The sequence below is a fragment of the Macrobrachium rosenbergii genome, chromosome 34 (genome assembly GCF_040412425.1).
Source record: "Macrobrachium rosenbergii isolate ZJJX-2024 chromosome 34, ASM4041242v1, whole genome shotgun sequence".
Classification (NCBI taxonomy): domain Eukaryota; kingdom Metazoa; phylum Arthropoda; class Malacostraca; order Decapoda; family Palaemonidae; genus Macrobrachium; species Macrobrachium rosenbergii.
The window spans coordinates 7,634,775-7,648,092 of NC_089774.1; the positions used below are offsets into that span (position 1 = coordinate 7,634,775).

Consider the following 13,318-nt stretch of genomic DNA (forward strand, 5'->3'; position numbering starts at 1 on the left):
TTCATTTATTTAAATAGATCGATATTCATCCTCAGATAATTACACAGTTCGTTCAGAAAAAAGAGGAAGAGGAATTCTAAATAATCTTTTTATTTTAAAACCCCACACACGTGTGTATATATAGGCAGCATTTCTTACACATGGATGAGTAAACACAGTTTTATATACATGATATTTCAATATCATGAACACCGTATATTTATATCCACTTTGATATGTATGTGTATATATATATATATATATATATATATACATATATATATATATATATATATATATATATATATATATATATATATATATATATATATATATATATATATATATATATATACACACACACATCACATATTATTTACACACAGATGCAAAGATTCCCCATAAAAAAATAGAGCAACATTGAACACCCAGAACAGTTTCAGCAAAAGCACTTACCCGCCTAATGAGGCTCAAGTAGTCTACAATGGCTATTTAACACTGAAACGTCAGCAGCATTACACATCACTACATGAGCAACAACAGATTGAATCCCCTGTTTCACTTCTATCCTCACTTTTTGCTCTTTAGAATCTTTAGGTGAGGAGTGGGCGGGACTAAAGGATTCAGCGTGTCCCTTAACCCCGCCCACAAAGACCTTCAGGTTGGTTTAAAGGGTTTTGTTTGGTTTAAATGGCATTTTAAATGGTTTAAATGGCATTTTAAATGGTTTAAATAAAATTTTAAATGGTTTAAATGGCATTTTAAATGGTTTCAATGGCATTTTAAATGGTTTAAATGGCATTTTAAATGGTTTAAATGGCATTTAGATGTTAAATGGTATTTTAAATGGTTTAAATGGCATTTTAAATGGTTTAAATGACATTTTAAATGGTTAAATGACATTTTAAATGATTTAAATGACGTATTAAGTAAAATTTGACATTTTAAATGGTTTAAATGGCATTTTAAATGGTTAAAATGGCCTTTTAAATGGTTTCAATGGCATTTTAAATGGCTAAATGACTGCCATTCTCTTATGAGATTGATTGGCTAGATATCAGACTGGCTTGTTTCAGGATCAGAATCATTCTTACACCAGTTCATCATTATTTAGCCAGTCAGCAATGTCTATGAGATAGTGGACATTCTGTGAGGTGTTTAAAGAAAGAAGTGTGGGAAGGGTTTTACAATGACAGTGATAAAACATGATACAATGAATACAGAATATGATGAAGAAATATAAGATTTCCTTTCACAAAGATGAAGACGCGGACTGAGCTGTTTATACATATTTACACGTATGGAATGATATGTTTTACAGATCAAGGGACGTAAAGCATTCAAGTCTTTCTTTACAAATTGGAAATGATTCAGCCTTTGGCAGAGTTGAAAATACACTTCACACTAGTTTTCGAATAAAAGCAGTTTATGCATTTCCAGTGGGGATCACTTAAATACGTCTAGTTCTTATTTACACAAACACTTCTTTTTTTTATAGATTATCTTTTATTTACACTTCCATGTTGCCTTGTAAAATTTTTAATTACAATAGATGGTTCAGAATCACATAAAACTTATAATTTCTGTGGCAAGAAGCCCTCATAAAGATTTCAGCACGTAGAAAAATCACTTATTCACAGATGTCTGGGAACTTCAAATGCAGTCTGTTTATATAATTATAAATATTTACAATTTATGAACAGCATTGCGTTTTCTGGACTATTCCCGTTCTGTAAAAAGAAATATTTAAGGGTGCCTGGTCTAATACAACGGTTTACTGAATACACAAATGCGATTTTGTGAGTCAGTGTATTATTTTCTTTACTTGTCTGAACTGCTTGCACTGTGATTTTACTCACTGAATATACACTGGGCGTTAATACATAGAAATGAATGTAAATTTCACAAATAGGTATTGGATTAAAGTAGGGACTGGATGTTCATTCATGGAAATCTATTACAATTCACGATAGGATCTGAAGGTGGAAGAGAGCTTACAATAGAGGATGTGCTGTGACAGAAACAAATGGTTACCAAGAGTTTAATCTTTTTACAAAAGTATGTTAAGGTCAAAGGGACAGTGTATTAGACAATGTATCATGATAATGGTTGAATGTTTATCAATTGAATCTTTTAAATCACAAAAGGATGCGAAGATGGAGACCTTACACTATACAATGGACTGTGATCTGGACTGGAGGCTTATTGACAGTGAGCAAAGAAAGATGATATAGAACGATGTATGGGAGACTATGTAACAGCTATTGTATAGGGACGAGGATAAGAAGTCCATCTATATACAGCTATTAGAAATCCCAGAGGGGTGAGGAGCCGAAAGCGATCATACTATAGACGATGGACTGTGATAAGGTTTGGAAGTGAGGACAGCCGTGTTCGTGAGAGTGAGGCGATGCGGAGCGGGCTGGGCGCCATTTTTGGCCCCAATCACACTCAGGGGCATCTCAACGGTCCTCTGGGTACACCTCGACGCCTGGGTACACTCAGTCCCGTCGAAGTCCCTCTGGAGCTTCCTGCGGCTGAGGCACCAGCAGAAGACGTGGCGGTTGTAGTACTTCCGGAAGGTCCCGCTGACGCAGTAGAGAGCGATGGGGTTGATGCAGGAGTTGATGAAGCTCAGGCAGAACCCTACTATCCTGAAGGAGTGCCAGTAGACGTTGTAGTCGTCCTGCGAGCTCGGGCAGAAGTGCCACCACAGGATGTAGATGTTGATGGGTAGGAAGCAGATGGCGAAGATGATCACGAAGGCCAGCACCATCTTCGCCACCTTGCGCCTGGCCTGGATCTGCCTCTGCTGGCCCGCGGCGCCCGCGCCCTCTCCAGGGAGGTGCCTCGCAGACACCAGGAGGTGGCGCGCCATCATGACGTAGAAGAACCCTATGAGGGACAGCGGGAGCAGGTAGTACAGGGTGACCCTGACGATGGTGTGGATTTTCGGGTACAGCTCCCCTAGGTGCTTGGGGAAAGGGGTGCATATGTAGAACTCGTCTCCCCTGGGGGTGAACAAAACGGGTACTTGGGAGAAAATGGCTGCCGGGGCTGCCAAAATGGCCGACAGCACCCAGATGCCAATCGCTAGGCCTATGGCGATCTTCCGGGCGTGTTCTGACACGTGGGTAGAGACGGGCCTCACAATGGCCAGGTATCGGTCGGCACTCAGGGCAGTCAGGGTGAAGACGGTGATGCCCAGGCTGAGGTCTTTGGCGAATTCAGATGCCCGGCAAACTGACTCGCCAAATGGGTATGAGGGCAGTGTGTACACCATCGACGTGAAGGGAACTGTCAGTAGCACCATCAGGAGGTCACCGGCTGCTAGGGACACCAGGTGGATGTTTGGGGCACTCCTGTTGGGAGAAAGAAGGGCATTAAATGTTAGATAATAAATAGGGTTAATTTTTGAACATTATTGAAAACAGGGTCACTACTGTTTTTGTCATCCTTTATAATATCATTACTATTATTTTCATTTATAAGTATTCTCTTTACTTGTGATTACAACTTGTATAATTATTTTAGTTTTAGGAGGTGTAATAATAATAATAATAATAATAATAATAATAATAATAATAATAATAATAATAATAATAATAATAATTCTTCTTATTTTCTTCTCATCAGGGCTGATATTTGCTAATAACTTACCCAGACTATGAACATCGGCATTATTTGAAAATAGAATAATGAGGAAAAAGAAGAAGAACCATATATAAAATCAATTCCAAAGATGCTGCCAATCTCTTTAACAAGAAATGTTTGAAAGAGAGGTCTGCTACCTTCATCTAATAATAATAATAATAATAATAATAATAATAATAATAATAATAATAATAATAATAATAATAATAATAATAATAATAATAATAATAATAATAATGTCCTGTTAAATAGGATAGCTGCATCATTTGAGAATAGAATAATGAGGAAAATTGAGAAGACACAATATAAAATTAACTCAAAAGATTCAGCCATGGTGTTTAACAGGACTTGCTTAAGAGAGGTCTGCTTCCTTCTAATAATAATAATAATAATAATAATAATAATAATAATAATAATAATAATAATAATAATAATAATAATAATAATAATCTTTTGAATATTATTTTTATTACTTTCATCATTCCCTTTCTAGTGCTTATACATAAACATAATCTCCACTTCCCAGGTGCCAACCCAGTAAGAGCGAGCAAGCAAGCAGCTCTGAGAGAGAGAGAGAGAGAGAGAGAGAGAGAGAGAGAGAGAGAGAGAGAGAGAGAGAGAGAGAGAGAGAGAGAGAGAGAGAGAGAGAGAGAATTTTCTCTCCAAAAGAAATATTTATTCCACATCAAACTTCTGAAAAAAATTCTGAGAAAGGTTTTTTTCATTTTCCCCCTTGGAAGCCAAGGCTCCATGCATGGCAGATGACGTTTCAACTTGAGCAAACATTTATATTTTTTTAAGTTATTTTTCAAACGTGTTTTATTTTTCTTCTTTATTTTTTAATTTTTTTTTAGTTTTTCAAACTTTTTCTTTTTCTTTTTTTTTTTTTATTCTCTTAGTTGCTTTTCAAACTTTTTTATTTTTATTTTTTATTTTTTAATAATTTTTTTAGGGTTTATTTTCAGTCTTTTTTATTTTAATTTTTTTAATTTTTTCTTTTTCTTTTTTTTTAATTTATTTTTCAAGAGTGTTTTTATTTTCTTTTATTTTTATTTATTTTTCAAACTTTTTTTTTTTTTATTTTCTTTTTATTTTTTTATTTTTTTTTTCAAAACGTTTTTATTTTTCTTTTTATTGTTTTTATTTCTTTAGTTATTTTTCAAACTTTTTAATTTTTCTTTTTCATTTTCTTATTTTTTTAGTATTTTTCAAACGTTTTTAATTTTTCTTTTTATTTTTTTATTTATTTTAGTTATTTGAAACTTTTTTATCTTTTTTATTTTTAAATTATTTTTGAAAAGTTTTTTCAAACTTTTTTTAAAATGATTTTTCTAATTTTTTTCAGGCTTTTTTGGTATTTTTAATCAAATTATTTTACTTAACTTGAAACTTTTTATTTTTAATATTTTGATTTTTTAAATTTATTTAATCTAATTATGTTTTTTATCGACTTTTTTTATATTCATAATTTTTAAAATGATTTTTGGAGGGTTTACATTCATTCATACTGGAATAACAATTTGGTCTTTTGTTACTATCAAATTAGCCTTTTGTTAACTTCAATAAAGAGTCTTCTTTGTATTTTACTAATATATTCGAGTGCTGTTTTAATTTAATTTAATCTAATTATGTTTTTACTTATCGACCATTTAATACTTCAATCACGGACATTTTTAATAATGAAGTATGGGGAATTTACATTCATTATTCATATGGAATAATTTATTTATTGAATTTTTATCATCAAGTACTGCAGATGCATATAGGCAGGAAAATAAAATACTATATATAATGCATAAACAACTAACAATATATATATATATATATATATATATATATATATATATATATATATATATATATATATATATATATATATATATGTAAATTCCATCCAAAAATCCATCTTAACCTTTCTGATACATGATGAAATCTCATACTTTCATTTATTCATAGGATTCTTAACCGTCCAAACCAGTATGAAAATATATGAAAATATATGAAAATATGAAAAAAAATGTATGAAAGCTTATGAATATTATTTCGCGCCGAGAAATGTCATAAGGTATAAAAAGATATTGCGAAATATCCCTGAGTTAAAGAAAAAAATAGAAACTTGCATTTTATTGCGAAGGAAAAATGAATTGCCTTATTGTTGCAAATGCTGACGCCTGTTTTAGAATTAGAATTTATTGAGGATATTATTACATTTCTCTCTCTCTCTCTCTCTCTCTCTCTCTCTCTCTCTCTCTCTCTCTCTCTCTCTCTCTCTCTCTCAGTACTTGATAATACCCACACAAGGTTTATCAGCATCGTTTCAAATCCCCAATACATATATACAACGCCAATCAGCTCTGTATTGCACGTAATCTCCCGTACTCTCTCGTACACTTCCTGCACGACCAACGTGCCAATTTGCACGGCAAGAGAATTTAAATGCTGATACTCCATAAACAGAATTACAGACAATGACATTTTAAAAAATGCTGCTGTTTTAAAGATGGCTTTTCTTTCAAAGACCTCAAAGGTAGCTTTTTACGCTGGTCTAGATAATAATTAGCAATCTTTATATAATTAACAATTTTTGGTATATTTGTCTTTAGGAATAGGCAGTGACATAAAAATAGGGAATTTTGCCCCAACAATGGCGATATTACCTTACAGATAACAAAACGAATAATGATTTTTATGTGGTAGCATTAATAGTGATACGTATTTCAGATGAGTTTGATAAGTATTCCCTCAGTGGAAGGTTAAAATTGAATATTTATTATACAGACTAAAAAGTTTCCCTAAAAATCTTTAAAAAATATTTATATAATCATTTATTTAAGATATGAGACTCTTATTTGAGATAAAATGAATATTGATTATTCGAGATTTTCATTGAAATTTTGATTTGAGCAATTATTGTTTATATATATATGTATATATATATATATATACATATATATATATATATATATATATATATATATATATACATATATATATTAATTTATCTTGACCACTACAATCGACTAACTACACTTACATATTGTATTGCTTAGTCCAATGCAGTAAGGAAGTAGAAATAATGAGAGAGAGAGAGAGAGAGAGAGAGAGAGAGAGAGAGAGAGAGAGAGAGAGAGATGAGAGAGAGAAGAGTTACAACCCCTCTCTCCCTAGGGTAAACATCATATGTTTCAGGACGTATCATCTAAGGCGCAAACAGCTACCCATATTAAGTGGGGGCTTTCGTTCCCTAACTGATCTGTATTTACCAAGTGTTCTCTACCCCTGTAAGGGAGATATTTTTACCTCTGCAGTGAGAATTCGTCTTTGGTAGGGATTGTCTATCTCTCTGTTCGTCTGTCTTCTCTCTGTGCCATTGTCTGTTTGACAGGGTTGTGTGAAAACTATATCATGAGTTTTTATAACACAGAGAATCAATGTGTACGAGACGATGTCTGTCTAGAAAAGGTGGATTTGTAGAATATTTCGTCAGAGAAAGATTGTTTACGAGAATCTTTCTGCCTAGAAAAGGTGGAGTTATAAAATATTCCGTCAGAGAACCATGTTCACAAGAGCATCTTTGCCTAGAAAAGGTGGATTTGTAAAATATTTCGTCTGAGAAACAATGTTTACGAGAATCTTTCTGCTTAAAAAGGTGTTATAAAATATTCCGTCAGAATCTGTTCACAAGAACAGCTTTGCCTAGAAAAGGTGGAGTTATAAAATATTTCGTCTGAGAAACAATGTTTACGAGAATCTTTCTGCCTAGAAAGAACCATGTTAGAAAAGGTGGATTTGTAAAACATTTCATCAAAACAACGTTTACGAGAATCTTTCTGCCTAGAAAAGGTGGAATTATAAAATATTACTTCAGGGAACCATATTCACAAGAGCATCTTTGCCTAGAAAAGGTGGATTTGTAAAATATTTCGTCTGAGAAACAATGTTTAAGAGAATATTTCTGCTTGGAAAAGGTGGAGTTATAAAATATTCCGTCAGAGAACCATATTCACAAGAGCATCTTTGCCCAGAAAAGGTGGAGTTATAAAATATTCCATCAGAGAACCATATTCACAAGAGCATCTCTGCTTAGAAAAGGTGGATTTGTATAATATTTCGTTAGATAAACAGCATCAACTAGAATATTTACCCCATGAAAAGGTGGAGTTATAAAGCCGTTCGCCAGGGAAAACAGCAGTATTTACCAAACGCTTTTACCACACAAGGGCCATAATTGCCAATGGCCCTTACCTCCCAAAAGTTAACAAAAGTTTTTATGGCCCCCTGGCGGACGTGTGAATGCATGTTGGTAAAAGGCCCGAATGTTCTCATCATGAGAAAGAGCCGCATTCCCCAGATGGCCCCCTGTAATAAAAAGGCCATATTTACCAGATAATACTTGACCCTAAAAGCTGTCGTAAATCTGAATTGTTCTTGTTCCTGACGCGGCCATGTTCCCGTAATGCTGTCCTCAAAACAAAATACCGTATTAACTGGGTAATCCTATTCCCATGAGAGAGAGAGAGAGAGAGAGAGAGAGAGAGAGAGAGAGAGAGAGAGAGAGAGAGAGCATTACAATAACATTCAAAGATTAGTAATTTGAATGTGGAAAATATGCAAGCATTAAATAAAATTCTTCGTCATTCTGCGAGAAGGGATTTGCTTTCTAGCACCGGAATCGAAAAATATAAAGGGAATTATGGGTCTTAAGGGGATTGCTTTGTGCCTGAGAGAGAGAGAGAGAGAGAGAGAGAGAGAGAGAGAGAGAGAGAGAGAGAGAGACGCCAACGCTTGCATAGTTTAATAAATATGTTTTTGATAACGGTGAAAAGAATTTAGCACTGGACATATGCTGCTTTAACAATAAACACTGTGTATAATCCAGTTACTCCCAGCCTCTCTCTCTCTCTCTCTCTCTCTCTCTCTCTCTCTCTCTCTCACACACACACACACACACAACAATACTGAACGGCAATCATAAATATCAACTCGTACCAAAAGAAATTCAAGTCAAATAATGTCCTCCCATTCAAAGAAAGCATATAAGTTTTAGCACATTATAAACAAAAACTCACTTACAATGGTAAATTTTATTAGTCATAACTATTAATGAAAGCATTTGCTATATTTGTCGTCTAGATTAAAGAAAACAATAGCTTCATTTAGCCTCGCTTCACAGCAAAGCGTTAATTTGTCTTAAACAAAGCTGGTTATTAGCGTGGCCAAATTTATAACAGCCTAATTTCCCACTTAATTGAATCTGCTGCCATCTATCGGCAGTGACAAGAAACAGGATCGGGCGAGGCCATTGTCACCGTAGGGGATACGCGACGAACTGAACAAAAACTACTTTTATTTATATTTATCTTGTAAATGCATCAGTTTTGGAGACAAGAAGTATTTAGTTATCAAGTTCCATATTATTGTTTTAGGTTAACAGTAACAGGGCTCAGAAAAAGGATAGAATTTTAATAAAAGTGTTCAGGCATAACCCTGCCTCCACCATTAGTTCAAAATGGAATCGTCCTAGTGAGCCAGAAGTGCATTCTGACGCCATCTATTGGCGAAGCGAAGAACTAGACAAGTACAGTTGACGATTAGCATTTTTTTAATCAAACGACTGACTTTATATTTATCTTGTATATGAAATAAGTGACTTTTTAATATCAAAAACTTCTTAAAAGCAGTGTGACAAGACACGAGATTAAGAGAATCTCTAAAATGAAGGAAATTTGCAAAGAGTTATTATGTGACTTTCTATTCAGACGAAAAAATACTCATTTTGGGCCTTCGGGAATTCTCGTCAAAGCTTCTATTAAAACGCTTGATTGCCCTGAGCTTTTGAAGTAGTCTTTTTTGAACCTCTCGTATACCACAGGTCCGTGCTCGCTGCATGTTTCTTATGAGTAAGAGTGTGAAGTTAGGTTTTAGGAGGTTTTTCTGCGGTTTGATGGGTCCTCATTAAAATGGAAATCTTTTGGTTAGTACGTATGATTTTGCATTTAGTTTCTGTTCCTGTGTGTGTGTATATATATATATATATATATATATATATATATATATATATATATATATATATATATATATATATATATATATATATATATATATATTATATAGACACAAATATACACACACACATATATATGTATGTATATATATTAAATCGTCCAATTAATATTTAAGGTAAAAAGAAATAAAGAATCTTGGAGTACGCTTTAAAAAGATGTGAATATGAAAAATAATATTGCAATCTACTAATTAACAAAAAATATCGATATAAACACTCCCAAACCCTATTAAATCCAAACGACACTAGATTTCATTAAAATGTTACTTTCAAAATAAGAAACATCACAAGACAACATTAAAAGATAAAAATGAGAAACATCACTCCAACCTTACCGCAACTCAAGACGAGAAACACGACTCGAATCTTACCACAACTTCGGATGCTTCAGAAACATGAAGATGAGAGCGCCGTTGCCTATCACCCCCGTCAGGAAGATGATGGCGAAGAGCACAGGGACCAGGTAGGTCTCCGGGCGAAGGTTGTAGGGCAGGTACTCCGTCTCGTTGCCCGTCAGGTTGCTAGTGCCGAGGTCAAAGGACTGGTTCAGCATCCCTCCTTCAGGAGACAGGTCCCAGATGTCGAGGTCCTCCCCTTGGAGGGAGTTGTTAGGCCAAGGGGCGGTGTCGTTTGCCCTGGTGCTGGCTCTCGTCAGCAGCAGGAAGTCCTGGGTGAGGTCCTCGGGGACGTTTTCGGACTGGTTCCAAGCCCAGATGGTCCAAAGTCCTTTTGAGGTGTAGGTTAGGTCCCCCATTTTGGTCGGCGCTTATATTTACCCCCAAAAATGCTGAAGGTTCTATAAAGGTTGTTTTTTATGACTTTTTAGTTAATCAAAGCTTTCCATTTTGGTCAGAATCGTCACTTTCTTCCTAAAGCTTAATTTTCACTAATGGTAGGACGTATAATCTTTATAATTTAACAGAGATTCCATTAAAGGTTTTATAAAGTTTATTTTTTAAAGAATCTTTATAGTTAATCAAAGCTTTTCATTTTGGTCAGAACTGTCGTTTTTTCCAGAAGTTTAATTTTCACAAATGGTAGGATGTATAATCTTTATAATTTAACAGAGGCTCCCATTGTGAATAGATTTTTAATATCTACTTCTATAAATATCATTTATCATTTTATTTACATTGTTTTTACATTCACTTCCAAAGGCTTGATGTATTTAAAATTAACATTACCAAGCTTTAATTATTGATAATTTTTTCAAATTTGGTCATTTTATTTCCACACTTATCTCGAAAACCTCCAATTTATAAATTATTGAAGTCTTCAAGTAATATTAAAATGATTTCACACTGACTTCCAAAGACTTTGTTTTCTCCCTCATGGCTTATTATTATCACTGTAACGCTTAGTATTGGAACGTTTAGTGGATTACATTTATTAGAAAGCTACCTCATTCAAATCATGACTAATACTATAGAATAGTTTTCAGTGAAGGTTGATATTACAGTCAAATTACCCTCTAATAGTTTTTCTGCATACAACACCATCTGAATACACAATTTTTATTCAATATATTTTCAGAATTGTTCGTGTTCATCATCAGATTCGTATAGTATGATTTTTCACACTTATTCGTAATCTTGTTTCATAATTACTCATACATTCGTCACTCGTCTTGCATTAGAAATTACCCAATACTCTTTGTCACCAGAAACAAAAGTAATTAGAACCAAAATTAAGGCCTTTTATTTTCACCAAGGCAAAGTTTTCAGGTCATCAGGAGCAAATTCAAGAGAATTTATTGTTTCTTAATTATTATGACGTTTTATATATTTTCTTTCACTTTAGATAAAAAAAAAGAGAATTAGAATTACTGAGGAAGTAGAGTATAGTTATTATAACTTCATGAGGAGAAAGTTAGTTCGTAAATTGAAATTTTCTGTAACTAGAAAAAAGAAAGTGAACGGATATTGATAACATTGGAAGCTAAATGCTTAAAATATCCCTTTATTTTGTACGGGAAAAATGTTTTTCTTCAGTTCACAAAAAAATATACCCCTTTCAATTTGTACGGAATCAATGTTTTTCTCCAGTTCACAAAAATATGTTGTAAGTTTTTTTTGAGATTTCTTATTTATCTTTACAGTTTTCAGTTTTTCTGTTATTTTATATTATATATATATATATATATATATATATATATATATATATATATATATATATATATATATATATATATATATATATATATATATATATATAAGCAACTGAAACTAGGTTACAGTAGAAATTCGCAATTAAAATAATTTGCATCAATGCTTAATTACTTAATTACTGGAAGGATTAAGGTTATACACGTAAAAGAAAGGAACAAAGAACTATTGAAAAAAGATATGTAATTCCGTAATTGATTTTTCTTAAGTTCCTTGTTAATTAGAATCTATAAATAGGAGAATTTATAAGAAAAAAATAATAAAAAGTCTGTGTAGAAAAGACGCGTTTTCTGTTAATACTGTTTTTCAAACTCATTATTAATCATAATCAGTCACAATAAGGAAAGTTATAATACTTAATAATCAGAATACCTGTCCATTTTGATAATTTATAATCCACAAAATAATCGTAAAAAAAATTCATTCACTTTCCATATGACATTTAACAATAATCAACATTCCTGTGGAATTATATTTTCAAACTTCGTCGTCAACTTTGTATCATCAAAAACCGTTATAAAAATCCGAACACTGAATGAATGAATAGCCCATTCACTGGTCATTCAGGGGCGAGGGATGGATAGGTTTCATCCCCGACGAAGGCGCTGCAGAAGGGAGCGAGATGAGAACTTCTTCACTAACTTTTGGGATTATTAAAAACTCACTCAAATCATGACACATTTTAAACTTTCGCAGTTAACCAAAGCCCCTCAGTGAGTAGGGGAGCAAAGGACCCCTCCACGAAGGATGTAGCACTGTAGGATGAAGCGTCCTTCGTCGGATGGATTTGCGAGAGGACTCGAGAGAGAGAGAGAGCGAGGGATTCCGTGCCGAGGAACCCTGCCAGATCCTTCTTCTCCGGGCGACAGAGGCGTAGTGTGGACTGGGTTAGTCTCCAGGGTGTCAGTTCTCGGCTCGTTCGCGCATGCTCAGTGGCACAGACACCCTAGCCCCCACCCCTTAACATACCTGACCCCCTTAGGATAAACACCCCCTTCCTCATACGATCTCTAGTAGTCTAATAACCAGATCGAGTGCTTGGCTTTGAGAGGTGTCTGAAGGACACTGCAAAAAATAAATCATATTTGGGATTTATTTTTTTAGGGATTTTTTTTATGCAAAATTGGAAAAAATAATTTTTATAAAATACTAGATTTTTTATATAACAATGATTAGAGATTCTGTATTGTTGCAAAAAGAGGACACTGGTTAAATTTACAAAGCAGTGGTAAAATAGGTAATAGAGATTGTTTTATTGTCTGTTGAAAAAAAATAAAAATATTTGTAGTCTTGTATAAAAAAATCTAAATAAAAATTTTATTCGTAATGCTCTTATAAACATAAGTTTTTAAAAATCTTTTAATTTTTAGTCGTAAAGGTAAGATAAAATTTGCTAAATGAAACAAAATAGAAATTTTTATGATTATTTTTATTATAACTCATGCATAAAGAATGA

At 33.4% G+C, this 13,318-nt stretch overlaps 1 protein-coding gene across 1 annotated transcript; it reads right to left on the minus strand.

Annotated features, from left to right (window-relative positions):
* Positions 1-350: 350 nt before the first annotated feature.
* On the minus strand, positions 351-11,659 carry LOC136856147 (neuropeptide CCHamide-1 receptor-like). Its single transcript, XM_067133797.1, has 2 exons — positions 10,069-11,659; positions 351-3,341 (listed from the first exon to the last, which is right to left on the minus strand). The coding sequence occupies exons 1-2, from the start codon at positions 10,449-10,451 to the stop codon at positions 2,321-2,323; spliced, it is 1,404 nt and encodes a 467-aa protein (XP_066989898.1). The 5' UTR covers positions 10,452-11,659; the 3' UTR covers positions 351-2,320.
* Between the last annotated feature and the right edge of the window lie 1,659 nt (positions 11,660-13,318).